Source organism: Prionailurus viverrinus, chromosome X (genome assembly GCF_022837055.1).
Source record: "Prionailurus viverrinus isolate Anna chromosome X, UM_Priviv_1.0, whole genome shotgun sequence".
Classification (NCBI taxonomy): domain Eukaryota; kingdom Metazoa; phylum Chordata; class Mammalia; order Carnivora; family Felidae; genus Prionailurus; species Prionailurus viverrinus.
Window position 1 is genome coordinate 28,683,382 of NC_062579.1, and position 19,410 is coordinate 28,702,791.

Genomic DNA, 19,410 nt, shown 5'->3' on the forward strand with positions numbered 1-19,410 from the left:
TTTTTTTTAATTTTTTTTTTCAACGTTTATTTATTTTTGGGACAGAGAGAGACAGAGCATGAACGGGGGAGGGGCAGAGAGAGAGGGAGACACAGAATCGGAAACAGGCTCCAGGCTCTGAGCCATCAGCCCAGAGCCTGATGAGGGGCTCGAACTCACGGACCACGAGATCGTGACCTGGCTGAAGTCGGACGCTTAGCCGACTGCGCCACCCAGGCGCCCCTATATTTCTTAATAGTGTAATTAATCTCCCACATCATCTAGTATTCTGTCCAAATTTGAGTTTATTCACCTGCGTCAATTATCTTTCTCTCTTGAATTAAGATCCAGTTTAAGCTCACGTATTGGCATCAGTTATCGTGATGACACTTGTTTGTAATTAAATGTTTTTAAGTTTCACAAAGGTCCTATATTTAATATATTGTCTATATCCCAGTATACTAAGCCAGTATATTTGCTGCAGATAAATTCCAACCAGTGGTGTTTATCTTTCCTTCTTGTAACATGGGATTTTTCAGTGAATTTCAGGTGGAAATAAGGGAATTTTATTGAGTTACTGCTTGGTTGTATACACTACCTCTATCTTCACCGCATGTTTCTGACATATATTTAGTGAAGAGGAATCTGAGGCCAGAGAGGCTAAAAAAAACCCATGTGGTCAGTAAGTGGTAGAACTAGAATTAAAATCCAAGTTAATGTAGTACTATATAATTTTTCCAATGAAATAGATGATTTTATATATATATTATACATATATATGTATATATATATAGAGAGAGAACTTTTTCATATTTGTTAAATTGAAAGAAAATATGAAATACAACTTTTATTTTTTTTACTAAGGTTGATATTGAAATTAATTTATATTCCTTATGTGTGCATGAACTTAAGTGATTAACTGTCAGAGGGAGAGCCAACCTAAGATATAAATATTTGCTGTAGATAAACCATACATATATCTAGTAAGGAGCTGCCTCTGTTCTAAATATAAAATTAAGTTTGTGTTTGTATTTGTATTTCATGGTCATGATCAGAACATTATTATTAAGCACTAAGTACTACCTTCTACAAGGATTTGAATGTCACTGCTATTTTACAGTTTTACATTTTCAAAAGTTATCTGGCAAAATACAGTAGTGAAAAAAATAAACTTACTTTTCAGACATGTGCCCTCTCATTTTATCATTCTGTAAGTGTTGATGTTAGATATTATATTATTCACGGTATAGCATTCTGATTACCCAGGTACTCAAATCCTTATTATATTGTGATGGACTTGCTGGCTTTCACAATCTCTAAAGAGGTGACTCATTCTAATACTGTTCAGACTCAAGTTATTCTAACAGGTCACACCTGGAATGTGAATGTGATCGGACAAAAAGGAACACTTCATTGTACACTAAAGAAGCCTTCCTTACATCTATGCTTAGAATCAGTTCATTTCGTTTGACATCGCCAAAGCTACAAGTTAGGTTTCCAGAGGTTTAACATGTATCGGGATGATCAATAAGCTATGGGTTCTTAAATATTTCTACTATTCAGGGTTCTTACTCAGCTTTAAAACCTAATCCTGCTTTCCTCGTATAGAGCAAGTGACTCCATGTGGTCATTGTCTGGGAGAAGAACATGGTGCAAACACCACTAAACACTGTTTACCATGGCTGTTATACCAGTATGCCCCAAGCAGGCATACTGGGAACGGATAATGTGTACAAGGTAACACACTAATCACGTGAATATCAGTCCGGCATATACCTAGCATGCAAAGGTGCTGACTCAAATAAAAGTATCGATTTTTCTTTCTCTTTCTTTTTCTCTCTGACTTTACACAGCTGACCATACCTCCTCACTCCACCAAAGAGGTATCTGTTCATTTCTGTCCTTCTGCTCTTGGAAGAACTGGTCATCAAGCTTCTATCATCTTCCACTGTGCTCAGGTATGACAAAGTATTCTTGGACCAAGTAAAGTCAATTAAATTTCAAAATCAATAAATAAGTAAATGTAATTCATTCATTTCACATTTTTTGCAAGTGAAACAAGTGGATTGCAAATTATTAATTAAATGAACTTTTGGAAATGCAGTATACATTGTGCATGTGGAGGTGTCTAAAGAAGCTACTTTCAGGGGCGCCTGGATGGCTCAGTTATTTAAGCGTCCAACTTCGGCTCAGGTCATGATATCACAGTTCGTGGCTTGGAGCCCCACGTCAGGCTCTGTGCTGACAGCTTGGATCCTGGAGTCTGCTTCAGATTCTGTGTCTCCCTTTCTGTCTGTCCCTCCCCCGCTCATGCTGTGCTTTTCTCTCTCTCTCTCAGCAAAGAGTCCAATGCAGGGCTTGAACACACAAACCATGAGATCATGACCCGAGCCAAAACCAAGAGCTGGACATTTAACCAACTGAGCCATCCAGGCACCCCACAAGGCAGATCTTTTAAATCATTGCTTCATAGTGGGCCTGGCCCCTTCATCTTAATCGTTAGGGACAATTTAGTTGCTTGCATTTCTGGTGGAAATTGTATCAATTCAAAGAGTCTGCCACATCAGCAGTGCAACTCTACTTTCAGTTCTACATCTCAGCTTTAGAAAATCCTAGCCTAGAAATTCAATGTCAAATTCTTTTGTTTTTAATTTTTTTTAATGTTCATTTATTTTTGAGAGACAGAGAGAACAAGTGGGGGAGGGGCAGAGAGAGAGGGAGACACAGACTCTGAAGGAGGGTTCAGGCTTTGAGCCGTCAGCACAGAGCCTGACGCGGGGCTCGAACTCGTGAACCATGAGATCATGACCTGAACCCAACTCGGACTCTTAACCCACTGAGCCAACCAGGCACCCCGTGAAATTCTGTATCAAGCACAAAAGAACTTAAATAAGTATGTAATCAACACAACTTTTGTAACTCAGATTAACACTGGTGCTTGATTTCAGTCACCCTGAGCATCTCCTTCGAAGTTGTAGCACATCTCCAAAGATTTACCTGTGGTTAGATTTAAATCAATAATTCATTTATCCTTTCAGCTCCTGGATGCAGACCCCTTCAACTTTTTCAATGTGCTGCCTTGTTAAGATTTTTCTTGCCTTTCCTTTTTATTTTCTTTGCCATTCTTTTTCATTTTATCCCTGAATCATTCGGGACTTCCTCTTTTATCTAATTCATCCACACAGCAAAAACTGTGTTTAGCTGTTTAGCCAGCAAAAACAGTTTCTTGGAAAGTATTAATTGAATGAACTTCTGGAAATATGGTATATGGTATTACTTATATGTAGCCATCTAAAGAAGATATTTTTAAAAATAAAGTTAAAGGTTTTACTTTTCTAAGAGTACAAAGTAACTTTTAACCATTAGGGAAACACTAATGTAGGTTTCTATCCCTCTCTTATGTAGTTGACCTGACACACACAAATGAGTAGCTGCTTAATCTAAAGTCTACAAATGTCAGTCCTTATATGATAAATTTGAACTATTTCTGATCATTTGTCCTTGTTGAACTAAAGGAAGTGGCTATAGTTTATCATTCATTTCATTCATTTCCGGTTTGGAGCCAGGTAAAGAGCCCCTGCTTTGTAAAACTCTAACTTCACTCTAAAGTTGTTTGTGCGCATTTTGAATCCTGAGGTTACTTTGCCTAGGGCTTCACTACTGTAAATATCAGGAACTACTGTAAATATGCTACCAGAGTCTCTAAATGAGATTGTGTTACAGTGTAACAGAATAAGAGCAACAATAGTAGGCTGCAAACCTGGCAATCAGGCCTTCTCTTAGAGACCAGACTGATGTTCTTAGATTTTCTTCTTTGGTTTTCAGTTGTTTTAATTTTATTTTCACATAGTTGCCATTATTTCATTCATATTTGATCGTGTGGCTTGCTGTATCTAGAGGTCAGAATAGCAAAAATGAAAGAAGACATAAAGTCAGACTGGTTTGATTACCCAGCATGAATCTGTGATTCTTGCAGCCTGTGTCTATGAAAACTTTGTTAATTCTTAGGAGGCTGTATTGTCCTTGAGCTCTGCGTAGTGTGTAAGCGAGATTTGCTATCTTTTACCTCCACTAATTATCTTTCAGAAACATGGGAATTGGATCTTTAAAGGGTTTGCTGTGTCTTCATTCAAAAAAGTTAGAGATAAAGATGGGCTAAATATGTCACTATTTTTTAATGCACATGTTCATTTGGATACTCTTTAGTTTCCCCTCCCTGAACCCAAGGGGATAATTTAAGCAATGCCAGAGCAGTTGTCGGATACTAGCGTTCAGTAATATGGGATATGGTTTAATTTTGAAGCTCCAGTATTCCAGGCCATATGGCAAAACATGAACACACTGACATTGGCCTCCTTGTTTTTGTAGTGTGGTTCACTCCCAGTGGTTTAAAGTAACTTTATTTCTGTCCTTCAGGATTGAATTTTATCAAGTAGCCAAAAGAAGTAAGTAATTTATGTAAAACAGTTGTTAATGTAATTGAACCCTGATGCTTAATCCCAGTCATTCAGTTGTGTGTAATCAAGGTAGGACATCATAAGTGAAAACATAGTGTACTTGTATGTTGTTAGTAAAATGTCTAACTAAAAGTAATGCAGTCATCTGAAGATATATGCAGGTAAAACTTCCCTGTAATCCTTCCTATGCAGACACAGCATTTTATGGATTTACTTCATCACCTGTCCTCGTTTGAAACAGTCTTAAAAGTTTCCCTCTTTTGTTGGAATTTAGGCTTGGACACATCTATGTAGTTTAATACATTATAAACTAGGTTATTTTGTGTTGGTTTTCATTTAGTGACCTCCTTATTCATCTGTAACATTAGCAAAGTATTCAGTGCAGAGAACTGAGTCAGAGTCTGCTGTACTTTCGGGACTTTCATTCTAAATGAACACAAAGGGAACATTTTCAAACAGTGCTTTACAGGCTTATGAAACCCAGATAAGAACAATGGCTACGTGTGATCTCCTTCACATAATTTTTGAGCTCTTCTCCCCATCTTGTCCTACCAGAACGTACACTGTACTAGACGGTGGGGATAAATAATATGCCATGCAGTTGTGCACACTTCCTTTTAATGGGGCTTCAATCTGTGCCTCACCATCTTTGCCTTCATGTGATAACTATCTGAATTTCATTTGAAATTCACCCTAAGATTTTGGAAACTTCATGCAGTATTTAGTATCCAGTTTGCTAGACAAATTGATTTCTTAAAAAACCTTGAAAAGAAATGCAAGGTTTTCATTAAGATTTCTCTTTTATGTTGCTATAAATAAACCTTTATGCATAGAAATATGTTTAATATTTTGAGTATGGGTCTTGCCCCTTTTTTTAAGTGTAGAAATACACTGAAGTTTCAGTGAAATCAAAAAGAATTTGGAAAAGAAAGGAAAAATATAACTGCATATTAATATTAACAACAAAATGTCTCTTACCTGCCAAGATTTTTATGCATATTACATTTACTAAGTGTTGCAAATAAAATGTACATGATTAGGATATATGTATCATGAATGTTTATCTTTAAACAGTTTACAGAATGGAGATTCTTCCTCTCTGGAATAGGACTATTCCCCCAGCCTATAGACATAAAAAGAATAACCGCATACCTCAGTCTTCAATCATCTGTTGTTATAACTTTCCAAAATCCCACCAAGGAAGATGTTCTAATCGATATCATACTAACAAGTAAGTTTTTTTAAATATATATTACGTATGTTATTTTGTAATTATTAATGAAACCTGTTTTATCACAGAATCCAAGCATTTTAGAGATAATGGACACTTTAGGAATCCATTAGCTGTTTCAACACCATAATTTTGTAAAAGAGAAAACAAGATGTGAGAGATGAAGTATCTTGGCTGAAATCACAGTTTACAAATGGTGGAGCCAGAATCAGAAATTAGAAGTCTAGGGGCGCCTGGGTGGCTCAATCAGTTAAGCGTAGATTTCAGCTCAGGTCATGATCTCACAGCTTATGAGTTCAAGCCCCACATTAGGCTCTGTGCTAACAGCTCAGAGCCTGGAGCCTGCTTCAGATTCTGTGTCTCCCTTTCTCTCTCTGCCCCTCCCCCACTCACGCTCTGTCTCTTTATCCTTCAAAAATAGATAAACATTTAAAAAAATTAAAAAAAAAACAAATTAGAAATCTCTGTACCAAGTCAATTTCTTCCAATTTTATCTGTAAAACCAAATATGTAAATTAGTAGATATGTAAGATTTTTATGACCTGACTCAACTATGCCAATGCTTATTCCTTAAAAGTTTTTAGAAATTCTAGTATTCTGATTTTGTTTCATTTCCCACTTTTCTTCCTTTTTAAAAATTTTAATTCCCATATAGTTAACATACAGTGTTCTCTTAGTTTCAGATGCACAAGATAGTGATTCAGTAATTTCATATATCACTCAGTATCATCATCATATAAACATAGGGGTGCAAGTATCCCTTTGAATTAGTGGTTTTGTATATTTTTGGTAAATACCCAGTAGTGCGATTATAGCGGATCATAGGGTAGTTCTATTTTTAACTTTTTGAGGAAACTTCACACTGTGTTCCACAATGGATGCACCCTCTTTTCTTTTTAAATAGCATATTTGGATTAAATTCTGGGTCTAACAAAACTTGGGTTTTTTTTCCATGTCATGTTACAAATACATGTTTTTAAGTTAGATCTTGTAGAGTTTCTGATCACTTTTTATTAAAAGACCAAATAATGAGGTTCTGAAATCGAAACCAACTCTTTATGAGTTTTCTGAAGCACATTTTAAATCTAATATTGGACATTACTAATTTTATCTTTTCAAATATTATTACTACATCGACTAACACTACTACTGCTGGCATAATTCATTTTATGTAGCTCAATTGTTAGGCCAAAAGGAATGTATACATGTTAAGGTTTTTGATATAAATAACCAAGTTACTCTCCAGGATGGTTATACTGTTGCAATTCATGCTCCTATGAGGAGTCAATTACAGACATTCCCTCTTTTCCTGAACCTTGTAAACCCTGACTAGTAGCATTCTCCTTAATCTCCATCAATCTGATAGAGGCAGATTGTATTTTATCATGAATGCAAATTACTATTTTTTGATTAATACTGAAGCTGAACAGCATCGTTTACTTGTTGAAGTTTTTGTCTTTCCTGATCACCTCCTCCTGCTCTTGGTATAAAATAATTAAGTAAAAATTAAGAACATACTGTCATCTAACGTACAATTGTCTTGTGAAGACCTTGGCCGTGATGAGAAGGAGAGACACGTCAGTAATTAGCAAAAGGTGGTTGGTTGTAGGGGCGCCTGGGCGGCTCAGTCAGTTAAGCGTCCGACTTCTGCTCAGGTCATGATCTTGCAGTTTGAGTTCACCCCTGCATCGGGTGCTCTGCTATCAGTGTGGAGCCCACTTTGAATCCTCTCTCTCCCTCTCTGCCCCTCCTGCACATGCTCTCTCTCTCTCTCTCAAAAATAAATACTTTTTTAAAAAGTTTTCTTTAAAAAAAAAAAGTTGATTATAGACTCAAGGAAGTCAGCATTTTAATATGGAAGATATGAGCATTTGTATAGGCAGAAAGAAGAAGACAGGATTGAGCAGAAGTTAAAGCTGTAAAAGAGGTAGGGCTTAACTGATGGGTATGGCTCTGGGAGGACCGGGATCAGACTTGAAGGAGAAGGAATATACTTGAACAAGAGGGGCGTTTCTACCTTTGGACAGGTGGAGATAGGGTAAAACAAACGTGGCTGTAGATAAATTGTTAGGGTGCTAGAGGGGCTTTGGAATTAAGTGCGGTTACATTTATATTTTTATCTGACGACCAGTGACAGAGTAGATTTGAAGAGTAGCACAGTGATTTAAAGTAATTGCTGCAGGGAATGGAGGGTGGAGCTGACAAAATTAAAATACAAAAGGCATTTGGCTGGGATTAGAAACTACAAATTTAGCTAGGCACCAAGAAAATACCGTTCTGAAGTTCATACCACTTCTGGGGTTCGGAATTCCTGGTGTGGGAACAACATACAAGGCTGATAAATGGATCTGTCCAAGAAATGGAATTTTCAAGACAATTGCAGGCAAATCACTTCAGAAGGATGTGATTGTTATAAAAACATATTGGATCAAGATGGTTAACATAAAAAAATAAATCATGTAGGGTGCCTGGGTGGTTCAGTAGGTTAAGTGTCTGACTTCCGGTCATGATCTCACGGTCCGTGAGTTCGAGCCCGGCATCGGGATCTGTTGCTGCCAGCTCAGAGCCTGGAGCCTGCTTCAGATTCTGTGTCTCCCTCACTCTCTCTGCCCCTCCCCCGCTCAAGTTCTGTCTGTCTGTCTGTCTGTCTGTGTCTCTCTCTCTCAAAAATAAATAAACATAAAAATTTTTTTAATAAATTATGAAGTAATTTGTGGCTTGTTTTTTTTCTTTAATTGGTCTGAAACACTTTTGATATATAATAGGAAAAAACAGTAAGCTTGACAATGAAAGACTTATTAGTCTTTTGTATTTTTTTAAATATGTATTTATTAATTCTGGGAGAGAGAGCAAGATCACTAACTGGAGAGGGAGAGAAAGAGAGGGACAGAAATCCAAGCAGGCTGTGCACTGTCAGTGCAAATCCCGATGCAGGGCTTGAACCTACAAACCATGAGATCACAGCCTGAGCCAAAACCAAAGGTCAGACGGTCAACCAACTGAGCCACCCGGTTTGTATTTTAAAACAGTATTTTTAATAAACTTGCTCTCTCTTGAGTAAATGTTTAGACCCTCAGATACTCCCCCTTCCTTCAACCTGAGGAGACCAGGGACCAAGAATGACACCAACCTCTGGTATCTTTCCTTTTTCACTTTCACCCTTTCCTTTATGAAAATATTTCTCCTTTCCTTTTCTCAGTACTGAAGTCCCTCTCTCTCTCTCTCTGTCTCTGTCTCTGTCTCTCCCTGTCTCTGTCTCTGTCTCTCTCTGTCATAACCTCTTCCTTCTTTCTGTTGTGGGTTCTGTTTTTTTTCTAGCTACCATGTTCGTGTCTTATATTCATATTCTTGGCGACTGGGCCTCATAATTTGGCTTGAATTATTGAAGGGACCACAAGAAAACATGACTGACAATAAGGATAAAAATATTTAACATGTATGCCAAATATACTAATTTAAAAGGTACTAAATTAAGACCTTCTAATTTAAATATTTGCAAATATCTTAAAATTATTTCATGAAAGGACTGTGCATTCCCTTGCTATCTTTCAAAAGAAGAGATCATCGTTTCTACAGATGCTACAGAATTCACAGAATCCCCTTACAGAAGTTGGTAGCAAGATTCATAACACCAAGTTGGTGGTTGCTGAGTGAGAGAAGTCTCACAGTATTTCAGATCCAGCGTTCCTGATTTCTCTTTCAATAGAAAGAAAGAAAGAAAGAAAGATAGATAGATAGATAGATAGATAGATAGATAGATATAATAGATATACAAGATATATAGGAAGAGATATCTTTCAGAATGCACTGTTTTTCCAAGAAGGCAATGTTTTTAGAATTGCAAACTCATTCTCAAACTTTTATATTGCCACTTGTCTAATGTCTTTTCTTCTGCTGAGATTTTAGCTATTTCCATTTTAATAACTTATTTCAGAAATGCTGCCCTTTGACATTTAAAAATCTTTTATTCTATTTCATTAAATTCTATTTAATTCTTTAATTCTATTGTGTGTTGTGTCTAAGCTTTTTTTTAAAAAAAAATTAATGTTTATTTATTTTTGAGGGAGAGAGTGCGAGTGGGGAAGGAGCAGACAGAGAGGGAGACACAGAGTCTGAAGCAGGCTCCAGGCTCTGAGCTGCCAGCACAGAGCCTGATGCAGGGCTTGAACCCACAAACTGTGATCATGACTTGATCATGATCATGATCATGACTTGAGCCAAAGTTGGACATTTAACCGACTGAGCCACCCAGGTGCCCTGTCTCTAAGTTTTTTTCAGTTGAACATTACACAAGGCAAGGTGTTGAAAAGATTATATTTCAGGGGTCTATTTATATCTTACTTCATGCAACCTTTAAATGGTGGATGGGATAGGGAGGCTAGAGAGGAAATGGCCTAAACGCTAAGAGAATAGTAGAGACATCTCCAAAACAGACCGTTAATGAGTCCCATGAGGAGCAGGATACTACTTCACAAAAGCTTCAAATAACCTAGGGCCCTCGCATTTGTTATACACTCACTTTTGTATCAGGCTTGAGCTCTGTAAATGTGACTATACCCAATCTTTAAAAAAAGACTCTTGGAGACTTCTCAGATATGGAACCTGAGGCTTAGAAATTTCCCAAAACCATGCAGTGAGTAAGTGATTGAACAGTGTCTTGAACTCATCACGTCTAGCTGTCTTCTCCAGGGCCACATAACTGGCATTCTAAGTTGTCTGCTTACAGATGGTGCTTATAAAGCCCCATACTGATAAGGCTGTAAAGAATTGCACTTGCCTCTCTTTTTGCTTCTTCCCCTTAAGATCTCAGTAAAGAGGCCTCCCTTCATCCAATCAAAGGACCTCAGGAAATACCTCTCACTGCCACTCCTTTCACATTTTCTCAGCTCCTCAGATCTCTCCTTTCTCTTTTTAACTCTGCCATCAGACCCTGCTTCTGCCTCATCAACACATGCTTGGACTTCCTGTGTTGGCCTCCTTGATCAGCCTCGACATGTACCCTTGCTCAGTGACTGGTATCAGTGGACTCAGTTCCCACAATCCACTCTGATCAATAATAATGCCCTCCACTCCAGCCCCTGCTGTCAAGGTTCCACCCTATTTAGCCAGGAATAAAGGTGGAAAAAGGAAAGGTAGCCATGGGTGGGTTTGAGTCAACACATTACAAATTAGGGCCTGATGTACCTATTAGGAATTTAAGGACACATCTCCATTATTTGTATGTGTGTGCCCTTGCTCATATAACCACATTCCAGACCTGCTAATTTGTGCTTGTTAATGGCAGGGGTTATATTCATTCATAGCTTTATTCCTACCTAAATGAGTATTTCAGTGCTGGCATATGTTGGTAGAGCAGGAATTGAATATTCAGTCACTGATTATATACTGATCATCTGTTTTGTGCTGAAAACTGTCATATGCACATTTCAAAACTACTAGATCTGTAATATACATATGCAAAAACATATATACATTGTGATATTCTATTTGTGAAATATCACTTACAGATTATATACCTAAAAGTTACATAAATGAATGACGTAGTAGTCGATGCATATAATATAGCTGTTTTGATTTCTTTTCAACTAAAATAGCTATAGTCTTGAGATTATTTACTCTTTTTGCTAAATTCAAATTTAAATGCAGTGTTAGTGATTTTATTCAAATGTTTAGATATAAGTGGATTCTTTTCCAGACACCAATAGTTTTATTGAAGAGCAAAACAAAATGACAGTAGGGATAAAGGAGTATCTAATAATTTGCTATATAAAAATATACATGATATACATATATATACATATATACACATATATATACATATATATACTCATATATATATAAGTAATGCCCCAGTACATATTGCTATACAAATAATGCCCCTACGTATATATTGTTTCATGTTTGAGATGTGTATTTAAGGTGTATTTCTGTAAGTAGTATTGATGGGCAAAATGGTGAATAAATGTACAATTTTACCAAGTGTTACAAAAATCCTCTTCATGGGGGTTATATCATGCACTCGCATTTCTTTCCAAGGACAGTGTATTTAAAATTATATATAAATGCTTGTGCCGACAGAAATTTTTATCTTTTATATATGGTAGCACTAAAAGCAAGTACTTGTTATGTAGCTAGTATGTTTTGGGTAATTGGTTTTGTATTTATTGGTTTAAATTACTGTCAATGCATATTCATTTATGCATATGTAAATATTAACTATGGCCAGCCATTTTTAGATAGAGGGCTCAAACAGGCTCTCATTCATATCTATTGTTTGAGTAGTTTAAATTAAAATTCTAAGAATGTATGAGTTGATTTTATTATAGAGAAAACCATTTATAATGTTGGCTATGTTCTTCAAAAATGGCATTTAAATGTCATCTTAAAATATACTTGGAAAAATAATTATCTGAGAAATTTCCCACTAGAGGGGAGTTTTGATTCTCTTTCAATCTCTCCTGCTATTTTTCCTCTTGAATGTGACATTGAAGAATATCTCTTTATATTTTTATTAGGTCGGGAAAAGCCCAGGCATCTCATCCTTGACCATCACTGGGATAAGTTCTTCAGGCAGACTTCTGCTTTCAGTTTTAGTGGCCTGAGTCACACAAAAGGTATGGATTTCTGCATTATATTCTGTCCTTCTATATGGTTTCGTATTTCAGAGATGATGAAATTATATGTCTGTTGTCTTAATACATATTTAATAATAATTATACAATTAAAAACTTGGATACAAATTTTAGCAAGTTGATAGAAACACATGGATAGTATAACCTTTATATATATTCATTACGTCTTCACCGGCTTTCATTCCATAACATAGAAGTACAATTTGTAAAATATTTTATCTTTGAGATTGTGAATGGTCAAAAGTCATACCACTTAATTAATACGTAAGTGTGTGAGTCAAAGAAGGTTTTGGAAAATTAAAAATAAATAGTATGCTAAAGCTATTCATAACCATGAAAAATAATTGCATCTTTACAAAGCTAATAATTCCCTGAAAATTTATTATAGGATGTTTATCTCTTTGTACACTATATTAATCATCCCACTTGCACCTTGAATAGGAAAATATCTAAGGCATAAGAAATAATGAAGTCGCCTAAAAATCTACAGCTTAAAAAATATTAATTTGCTTAAATAATATTTTTAAATTCCATTAAATTAATCATAACAGTTATGATAAAGATGATAAAATATGAATTATCTTAATACCAAAAAACTAACTGAAATCAGCAACTACTACTAGCATCCCAATACAAATAGGTTCCTGACTTTTTTCTGTGTACTGTAGTATTTATGTCAGCATCCTAAATCTCATTATTTTATTTCATTTGATACAGCTCCATCATGTAGGTGTTATTCTTATTGAATTGAGGTGATTACAATTCAGAAAAATTAACTTACACAAAATCAAGACAGTTGCTTAAGGGTGAAGCTGAACCTCCTTCTATCTGACTTCAAAGTCTTTGTTTTCAATTTCTTTGTAACATTAAAAAAATGTGAACAGGGGCGCCTGGGTGGCTCAGTCGGTTAAGCGTCCGACTTCAGCTCAGGTCACGATCTCGCGGTCTGTGAGTTCGAGCCCCGGCGTGGGGCTCTGGGCTGATGGCTCAGAGCCTGGAGCCTGCTTCCGGTTCTGTGTCTCCCTCTCTCTCTGCCCCTCCCCCGTTCATGCTCTGTCTCTCTCTGTCTCAAAAATAAATAAACATTAAAAAAAAATTAAAAAAAAAATGTGAACAGTTCACAAAGAGTAGGTAAAGGTGGCCAAAGAATGATTGCAAATATGTTCATAGTCACTAATATTCAAATAAATGTTGATTTAAATGACAGCCGCCTCGCCTGGGTGGCTCAGTCGGTTGAGCGTCCGACTTCAGCTCAGGTCATGATCTCACAGCTCGTGAGTTCGAGCCCCGCGTCGGGCTCTGTGCTGACAGCCCAGAGCCTGGAGCCTGCTTCTGCTTCTGTGTCTCCCTCTCTCTCTGCCCCTAACCCACTCACATTCTGTCTCTGTTTCTCTCAAAAATAAATAAATATTTAAAAAAATTTAAAAATAAATAAATAAATAAATAAATAAATAAATAAATAAATGACAGCCACCTAAGTTTTTGTTTTCCTTTTTGTCTTTATTTTTCATTGAAACCATGGTGAAATTTGAACACATACTGCTTCAAGGAATACAAATCACAACATAGTTTCTGAAAAGCAGTTTGTGTAATACATAAAGAAACTTAGAAATTAGCCCCCTTTTGACCCAGTAGTTCCAATTCTGCTGAGATCATTTAAAGAAAGAATCAAAATATTGTATTGTTTATAATACTGAAAAGTTGAAAATCACCTGAATGCCAAATAACAACTTTATTATATTTGTATTATTTATATGTCTGCGTATATTTTAATTTTACTTACCCATTAATTATATGAGACATTTTTTTTTTAATTTCTCCCATTGGTTCTACATTTTCAGTCTTCCCACATAATGAAATCAATCAAAAAATTCACCTACATATTCTTCTTTGTAATGGGGAAAGAGCTACATGTAAATAGACATCTTTTTCTTTTACTCCTTTAATTCATCCAGATTTTGCTTTTTTGCTATATAATTATAATCTAATTTGATTCCCCTCATCTAATTAGCAAGTTTCCCATCTTCTCATTCAATAATAATAATCATTCTGTAGCTATTTACTTTTGCAGGCTGTATTCAGACAAAATCTATTCTGTTACATAGATCTGTATTTTAGGTCTTATTCCAGTGCTATACATTTTAAATCCTATAGTTTTACATTTTATTATTCTATTTCTTTCTTTTCCTGATCTTTTAAATGATTTATTTCCTTTTATCACCTGTTTATCCTTATGGAAAAAACTTAGAATAATTTTTTTTGTCAAGTTTCAAAGAAATCTCAGTAAACATTTGATTGCCATTACATTAAACCTGTAGACAAATTTGGGGAGAACTACATCTTTTCAATAATCTCCTTATCCAAGACCATTTATTTCCTCATTTTCTAGCATAATGCTTATAAGTGTTAATAAAGTTCACTTTTGTGTATAACAAAAAACATAAAGCTTCCAGTGGCAGTACTTTTGTTTAAATAATCCAAATAATGGGTAAAAGGGGCCAAAAGGTAAAGTAAATAAATGCATAAATAAAAATAAAGTCCCAGGGAATTGCCTACTCTAAATGTAGAGTTGGGTATGGAAATTATTGTTTCTTTTACCAAAGTCAAGAATCTTATTTCATTAGTTTACAAACTTTATATCTCTCTGTATTAATTTTGCACTGCTCATATATTTAAATGACTTTCCTTGCTAGTTTTTTTTTTTGAGTTTCTGTTGTTTATTCTTCAGCAAGTGATTTTTAACATATTTTCAAATTTATTTTTTTATTTTTTTGTATATGAAACTTATTGTCAAATTGGTTTCCATACAACATCCAGTGCTCATCCCAAAAGGTGCCCTCCTCAATACCCATCACCCACCTTCCCCTCCCTCCCACCCCCCATCAACCCTCAGTTCTCAGTTTTTAAGTCTCTTATGTTTTGGCTCCCTCCCTCTCTAACCTCTTCTTTTTTCTTCCCCTCCCCCATGGTCTTCTGTTAAGTTTCTCAGGATCCACATAAGAGTGAAAACATATGGTATCTGTCTTTCTCTGTATGACTTATTTCACCTAGCATAACACTCCAGTTCCATCCACGTTGCATATTTTCAAATTTAAATAATAAGTAATCCAGTTAGTAATTATATATAATGTAATTTATGTCAACACAGAGCCTAACATTGTGTATTCCAATTTTAAATTTTCTACTTTGCAAAAAAGAGATTCTGAAAGTACTTTGTTAATTATAATTTATATTGTTTTTATTGTCTTCACATGGTTTTCGAATTTAATCCGGTTTTCTCCTGGATTCCTTATTGATTTCCCTAGTGTCTTCTGTGGCTTGTTTTTTTTTTTTTTTTTTTTTTTTTTTTTTTTTTTTTTTCAATAAACTATGCACATCCTGCCGGTGCAGTGGGTTGACAGTTCAAGTTGCACTCCCTGCTGCTCTATATAATAAGATCTCCAAAGGGGTTTATTTTCTCTAGAAACTTTCTCTAGAAACTTTTTGTTTGCTCTGGTGTTCTTATGTGGCATTAGTGTTAGGAGTGTTTCTCATGATTTGGGGAACTTAAACATTAAGGGTACCACAGAAACGGGAGCTCTGTTTCTTACCCTGCTATTGGCATTTTTAGGGATTTAGGGATTCATCGGCCATTCTGTAAAAATTACCGTAGGGATAATCTCATATACCATGTAAAGCATTTATAACCTTAAAACTAAGTCTTTCCACCTCTACATGGAACATTTCCTTGGTGAATATTTGAGAACTATAAAGATCTTTTTTTTTTAAGTTTATTTATTTTTGAGGGAGACAGAGACCACATGAGCAGGGGAGGGGCAGAGAGAGAGAGGGAGAGAGAGAATCCCAAGCAGGCTCTGTGCTGTCAGTACAGAGCCCTGTGTGGGGCTCAAACTCACCAAACCATGAGATCATGACCTGAGCTGAAATCAAGAGTTGGATGCTTCACGAACTGAGCCACCCAGATGCCCCAAAGATTATCTTATTCTTGACCAATGTTCACCTAAATGTATAGAGTGAAATACTAATTTCAAGACATAAAATAGGTGTGATATGAAAAAAAAAAGCCTAAAGAAAAACTAAGTTCTATGCTTAAATTTGGGAAATACCAGCTTAAAAAAGTTCCCTTTATGGCAGTGTTTCCTAGGGCTTTTTTTTTTCTAATGCTGTTTATATTTCCATATAGAGGAAACAACACACTTTTGGAATCTCTATCTGGCTGAGAAACATGTTTGTAAATATTGCTCTCAGATGAACTGATTCTGCAGAGAGGTTCTAAATGTGAACGCTCCAGTTTGCCATATACTGTGTCAGTACATTCAATTCAATTCAGTGAAGTGTTCAACATTAAAGGGAGACCACTGACAGCTGCTAAGACTAGTGTATGTGTCTCATTGTGAGTGCTGCTGTTTCATTTTGTGGTTAGTTCTTCTATGCATCATCCCAGTCTCAACCTGACTTCAGGAACATTTTGACAAATGTTTGACAATCAGCAAAAGGACATAGATAAAAATAATTTCTGCAAACATTCTCATATTAACTTCTTTCTAGAATTTTAGTTCCCTTGTATTCATAAAATCCTTTAATACGGGCATGTGGGTAACTCAGTCTGTTAAGTATCTGACTCTGTATTTCAGATCTGGTCCTGATCTCATGGTTCATGAGATGAAGCCCCACATAGGGCTCCATGCTGAGTGTGGAGTCTGCTTGGGATTCTCTCTCCCTTTCTCTGTGCCCTTCCCCTGCTCATGAATGCATGCACACACACTCTCTCTCTCAAAATAAATAAACATTAAAAAAATAAAATCTTTTAATAAAATTGAATCTCTGTATATTAAGATATTGACCAAGACTATAATTGTAGCCAGTGGCACTGTTTTTTTTACATTGGAAAAAGACATTCACATCCATTTTATTCCTCTAAGGAAACTTTTTTTTTTTTCTGGAATTTTTCTTCCTTAGAATGAGTTCCATGCTATGGCATAGATAGCTCAGTACTTCATTTTGTTTTTAATAATTTCAGTGTCCTTTCTGTTATCATCCTCTAAAAATTAGTGACAGGAATTAGACCAGAGTGGGGAGGGGGCCATGGGGGGTTGGGGGAGGGGAGAAGGAGTCTTGTGTCAGTGAAGAATGTTAACCTGCCAGGTTTTCACTTTGAAGTTCATTCTTGTCTACACATCTAATTAGGTTGAATAACCAAGAGTGAGATAAGAGTATAGGTGAATTGTGATCTCAGAAGATATGCTGCTGCAAAGCTGATACATTTATAAGACTTGAAGTGTTCTTTTTCTCTTTCACTTAGGAAGTAATCAAATGTCACTGAAGCAAAGTCAAGATTAAGCCCTTGAGAAAGAAATATCTTAGCTGTAACATTTTCCTGGGCCCTCTGACTGTGACATTTAAAAAAACAGGGCTGGGTTGTGTGTGTTGGGGGATTACTCTTATTCTATATCACGCTATAGCTCTAGAGAATAAGGTACTACTTTACAAATATATGTGTATATAAAATTAGACCTAGGACTCTAGGAAGAGATCCAAGATACACGGACTGGCATTAGACTTGTAGTCCGAGAATCTGTTGTATTCTGGTTTTGACTGTAACCTGAAAAAGTTGTATTAGCTTAAGCTAGTTTCTGTATTCTCTAGAACCTATTCTGGACATCATAAAAAATGAAAATCAGTTTTACCAAATAGGATATTTTTTGAAGAACACATACAATGGTGTACATGAAGATATTTGTAACCACTAAAATTAGGTACAAGTACTGGTTATTAGTATTATTTGTATAGGAGAAAATAGGTAAACACAAAGATGGATTCCTGGTTTTCTTCAGCTTTATAAGAAATAAGAAAAATAAACAAATAAATAAGACTAGCATAATGCTGGTACATGCCAGGAAATATATTTCTGAAAATGAATAAAGAAATAGTTTTTTTTCTTCTGAAATCCATTTGTTTTCTAGGTGAAATAGTTGTTAACAAATGATTTTAATTTTCATCAATTACTCATTAATGAAAGAGTTTTGTTACCCTAGGTGAATACTAGTTTTCTAGAAAAGAATTTCTTATGTAACAGTAGTTATCTATTTCCCTATTTATATCTATATTTTTTAAATTATTGAACTTTGTTCTTTTTGATACCCCTAATCCTTTATGTATTCCACTCTTATTCAACATTTTCATTAAATAATATCACCAAGGGCACCTGGATGGCTCAGTCAGTTAAGTGTCCAACTTCAGCTCAAGTCATGATCTCGGGTTCTTGAGTTCGAGCCTCGCGTTGAGCTCTGTGCTGACAGCTCAGAGGCTGGAGCCTGCTTCGGATTCTGTGTCTCCCTCTCTCTCTGCCCCTCCCTGGCTCATGCTCTGCTCCCCCCCCCAAAGATCAATAAACATTTAAAAAAACTCACCAAATTTCAGTTATTTATATACCACTTTCACAAATTCTGACATACCATTGTATCACCTACATAATAATTTACTTAATAATATTTTAATGGAAAACAGAGTCACTTGCCATGACCAATAGCAATGTACTCTTTGCAAGGAACTATTTCAAACACTCTACAGGGAAGTCTGGGTGACTCAGTCAGTTAAGCGTCTGACTTCAGCTTAGGTAATGATTCTCACAGTTTGAGCCCTGCATCAGGCTCTCTTCCGTCAGTGTGGAGCCCGCTTCAGATCCTCTGCCCCCTCTCTCTCTCCCCTCCGCCGCTTGCACTCATGCCCTTTCTCTCTTAACCTCAAGAATAAATAAACATTAAAAAAAAAAACCCTTTGCAAATATTAATGGATTTAGTCCTCACAATAACCCTTTGAGATAGATTGTATTGATACCACTATGTTAGATATGTATACTGAGACATGTAGAAGTTATGTCCAAGATCACACCCACAATATATACTGGAGCCCAGGTTTGAATATAGGGCTGGGGCTCTACCCAACTGCACAATACTGTTATAAATAGAAGACAGCTTTAAAATGTCTATTGGTAAATAATGTAATAAAAATTTTAAATATCTGCCCAAGTTTCACTCAGAATTATCTGAAGGATAATTGTTGCAAAACACTTTTCCTGGGAAGGAGAATCTGAGAAGGAGGTTAGGATTCA

The 19,410-nt window shown here is 35.9% G+C and overlaps 1 protein-coding gene across 1 annotated transcript in view; it reads left to right on the top strand.

Moving 5' to 3' along the window:
- Positions 1–19,410, top strand: part of CFAP47 (cilia and flagella associated protein 47) — a 566,656-nt gene that overhangs the window by 453,372 nt on the left and 93,874 nt on the right. The window contains exons 60-62 of the mRNA XM_047844880.1: positions 1,833–1,937; positions 5,511–5,667; positions 12,183–12,281. Of these exons, the coding sequence (XP_047700836.1) occupies positions 1,833–1,937; positions 5,511–5,667; positions 12,183–12,281 (361 nt within the window). The remainder of the gene's footprint in view (positions 1–1,832; positions 1,938–5,510; positions 5,668–12,182; positions 12,282–19,410) is intronic.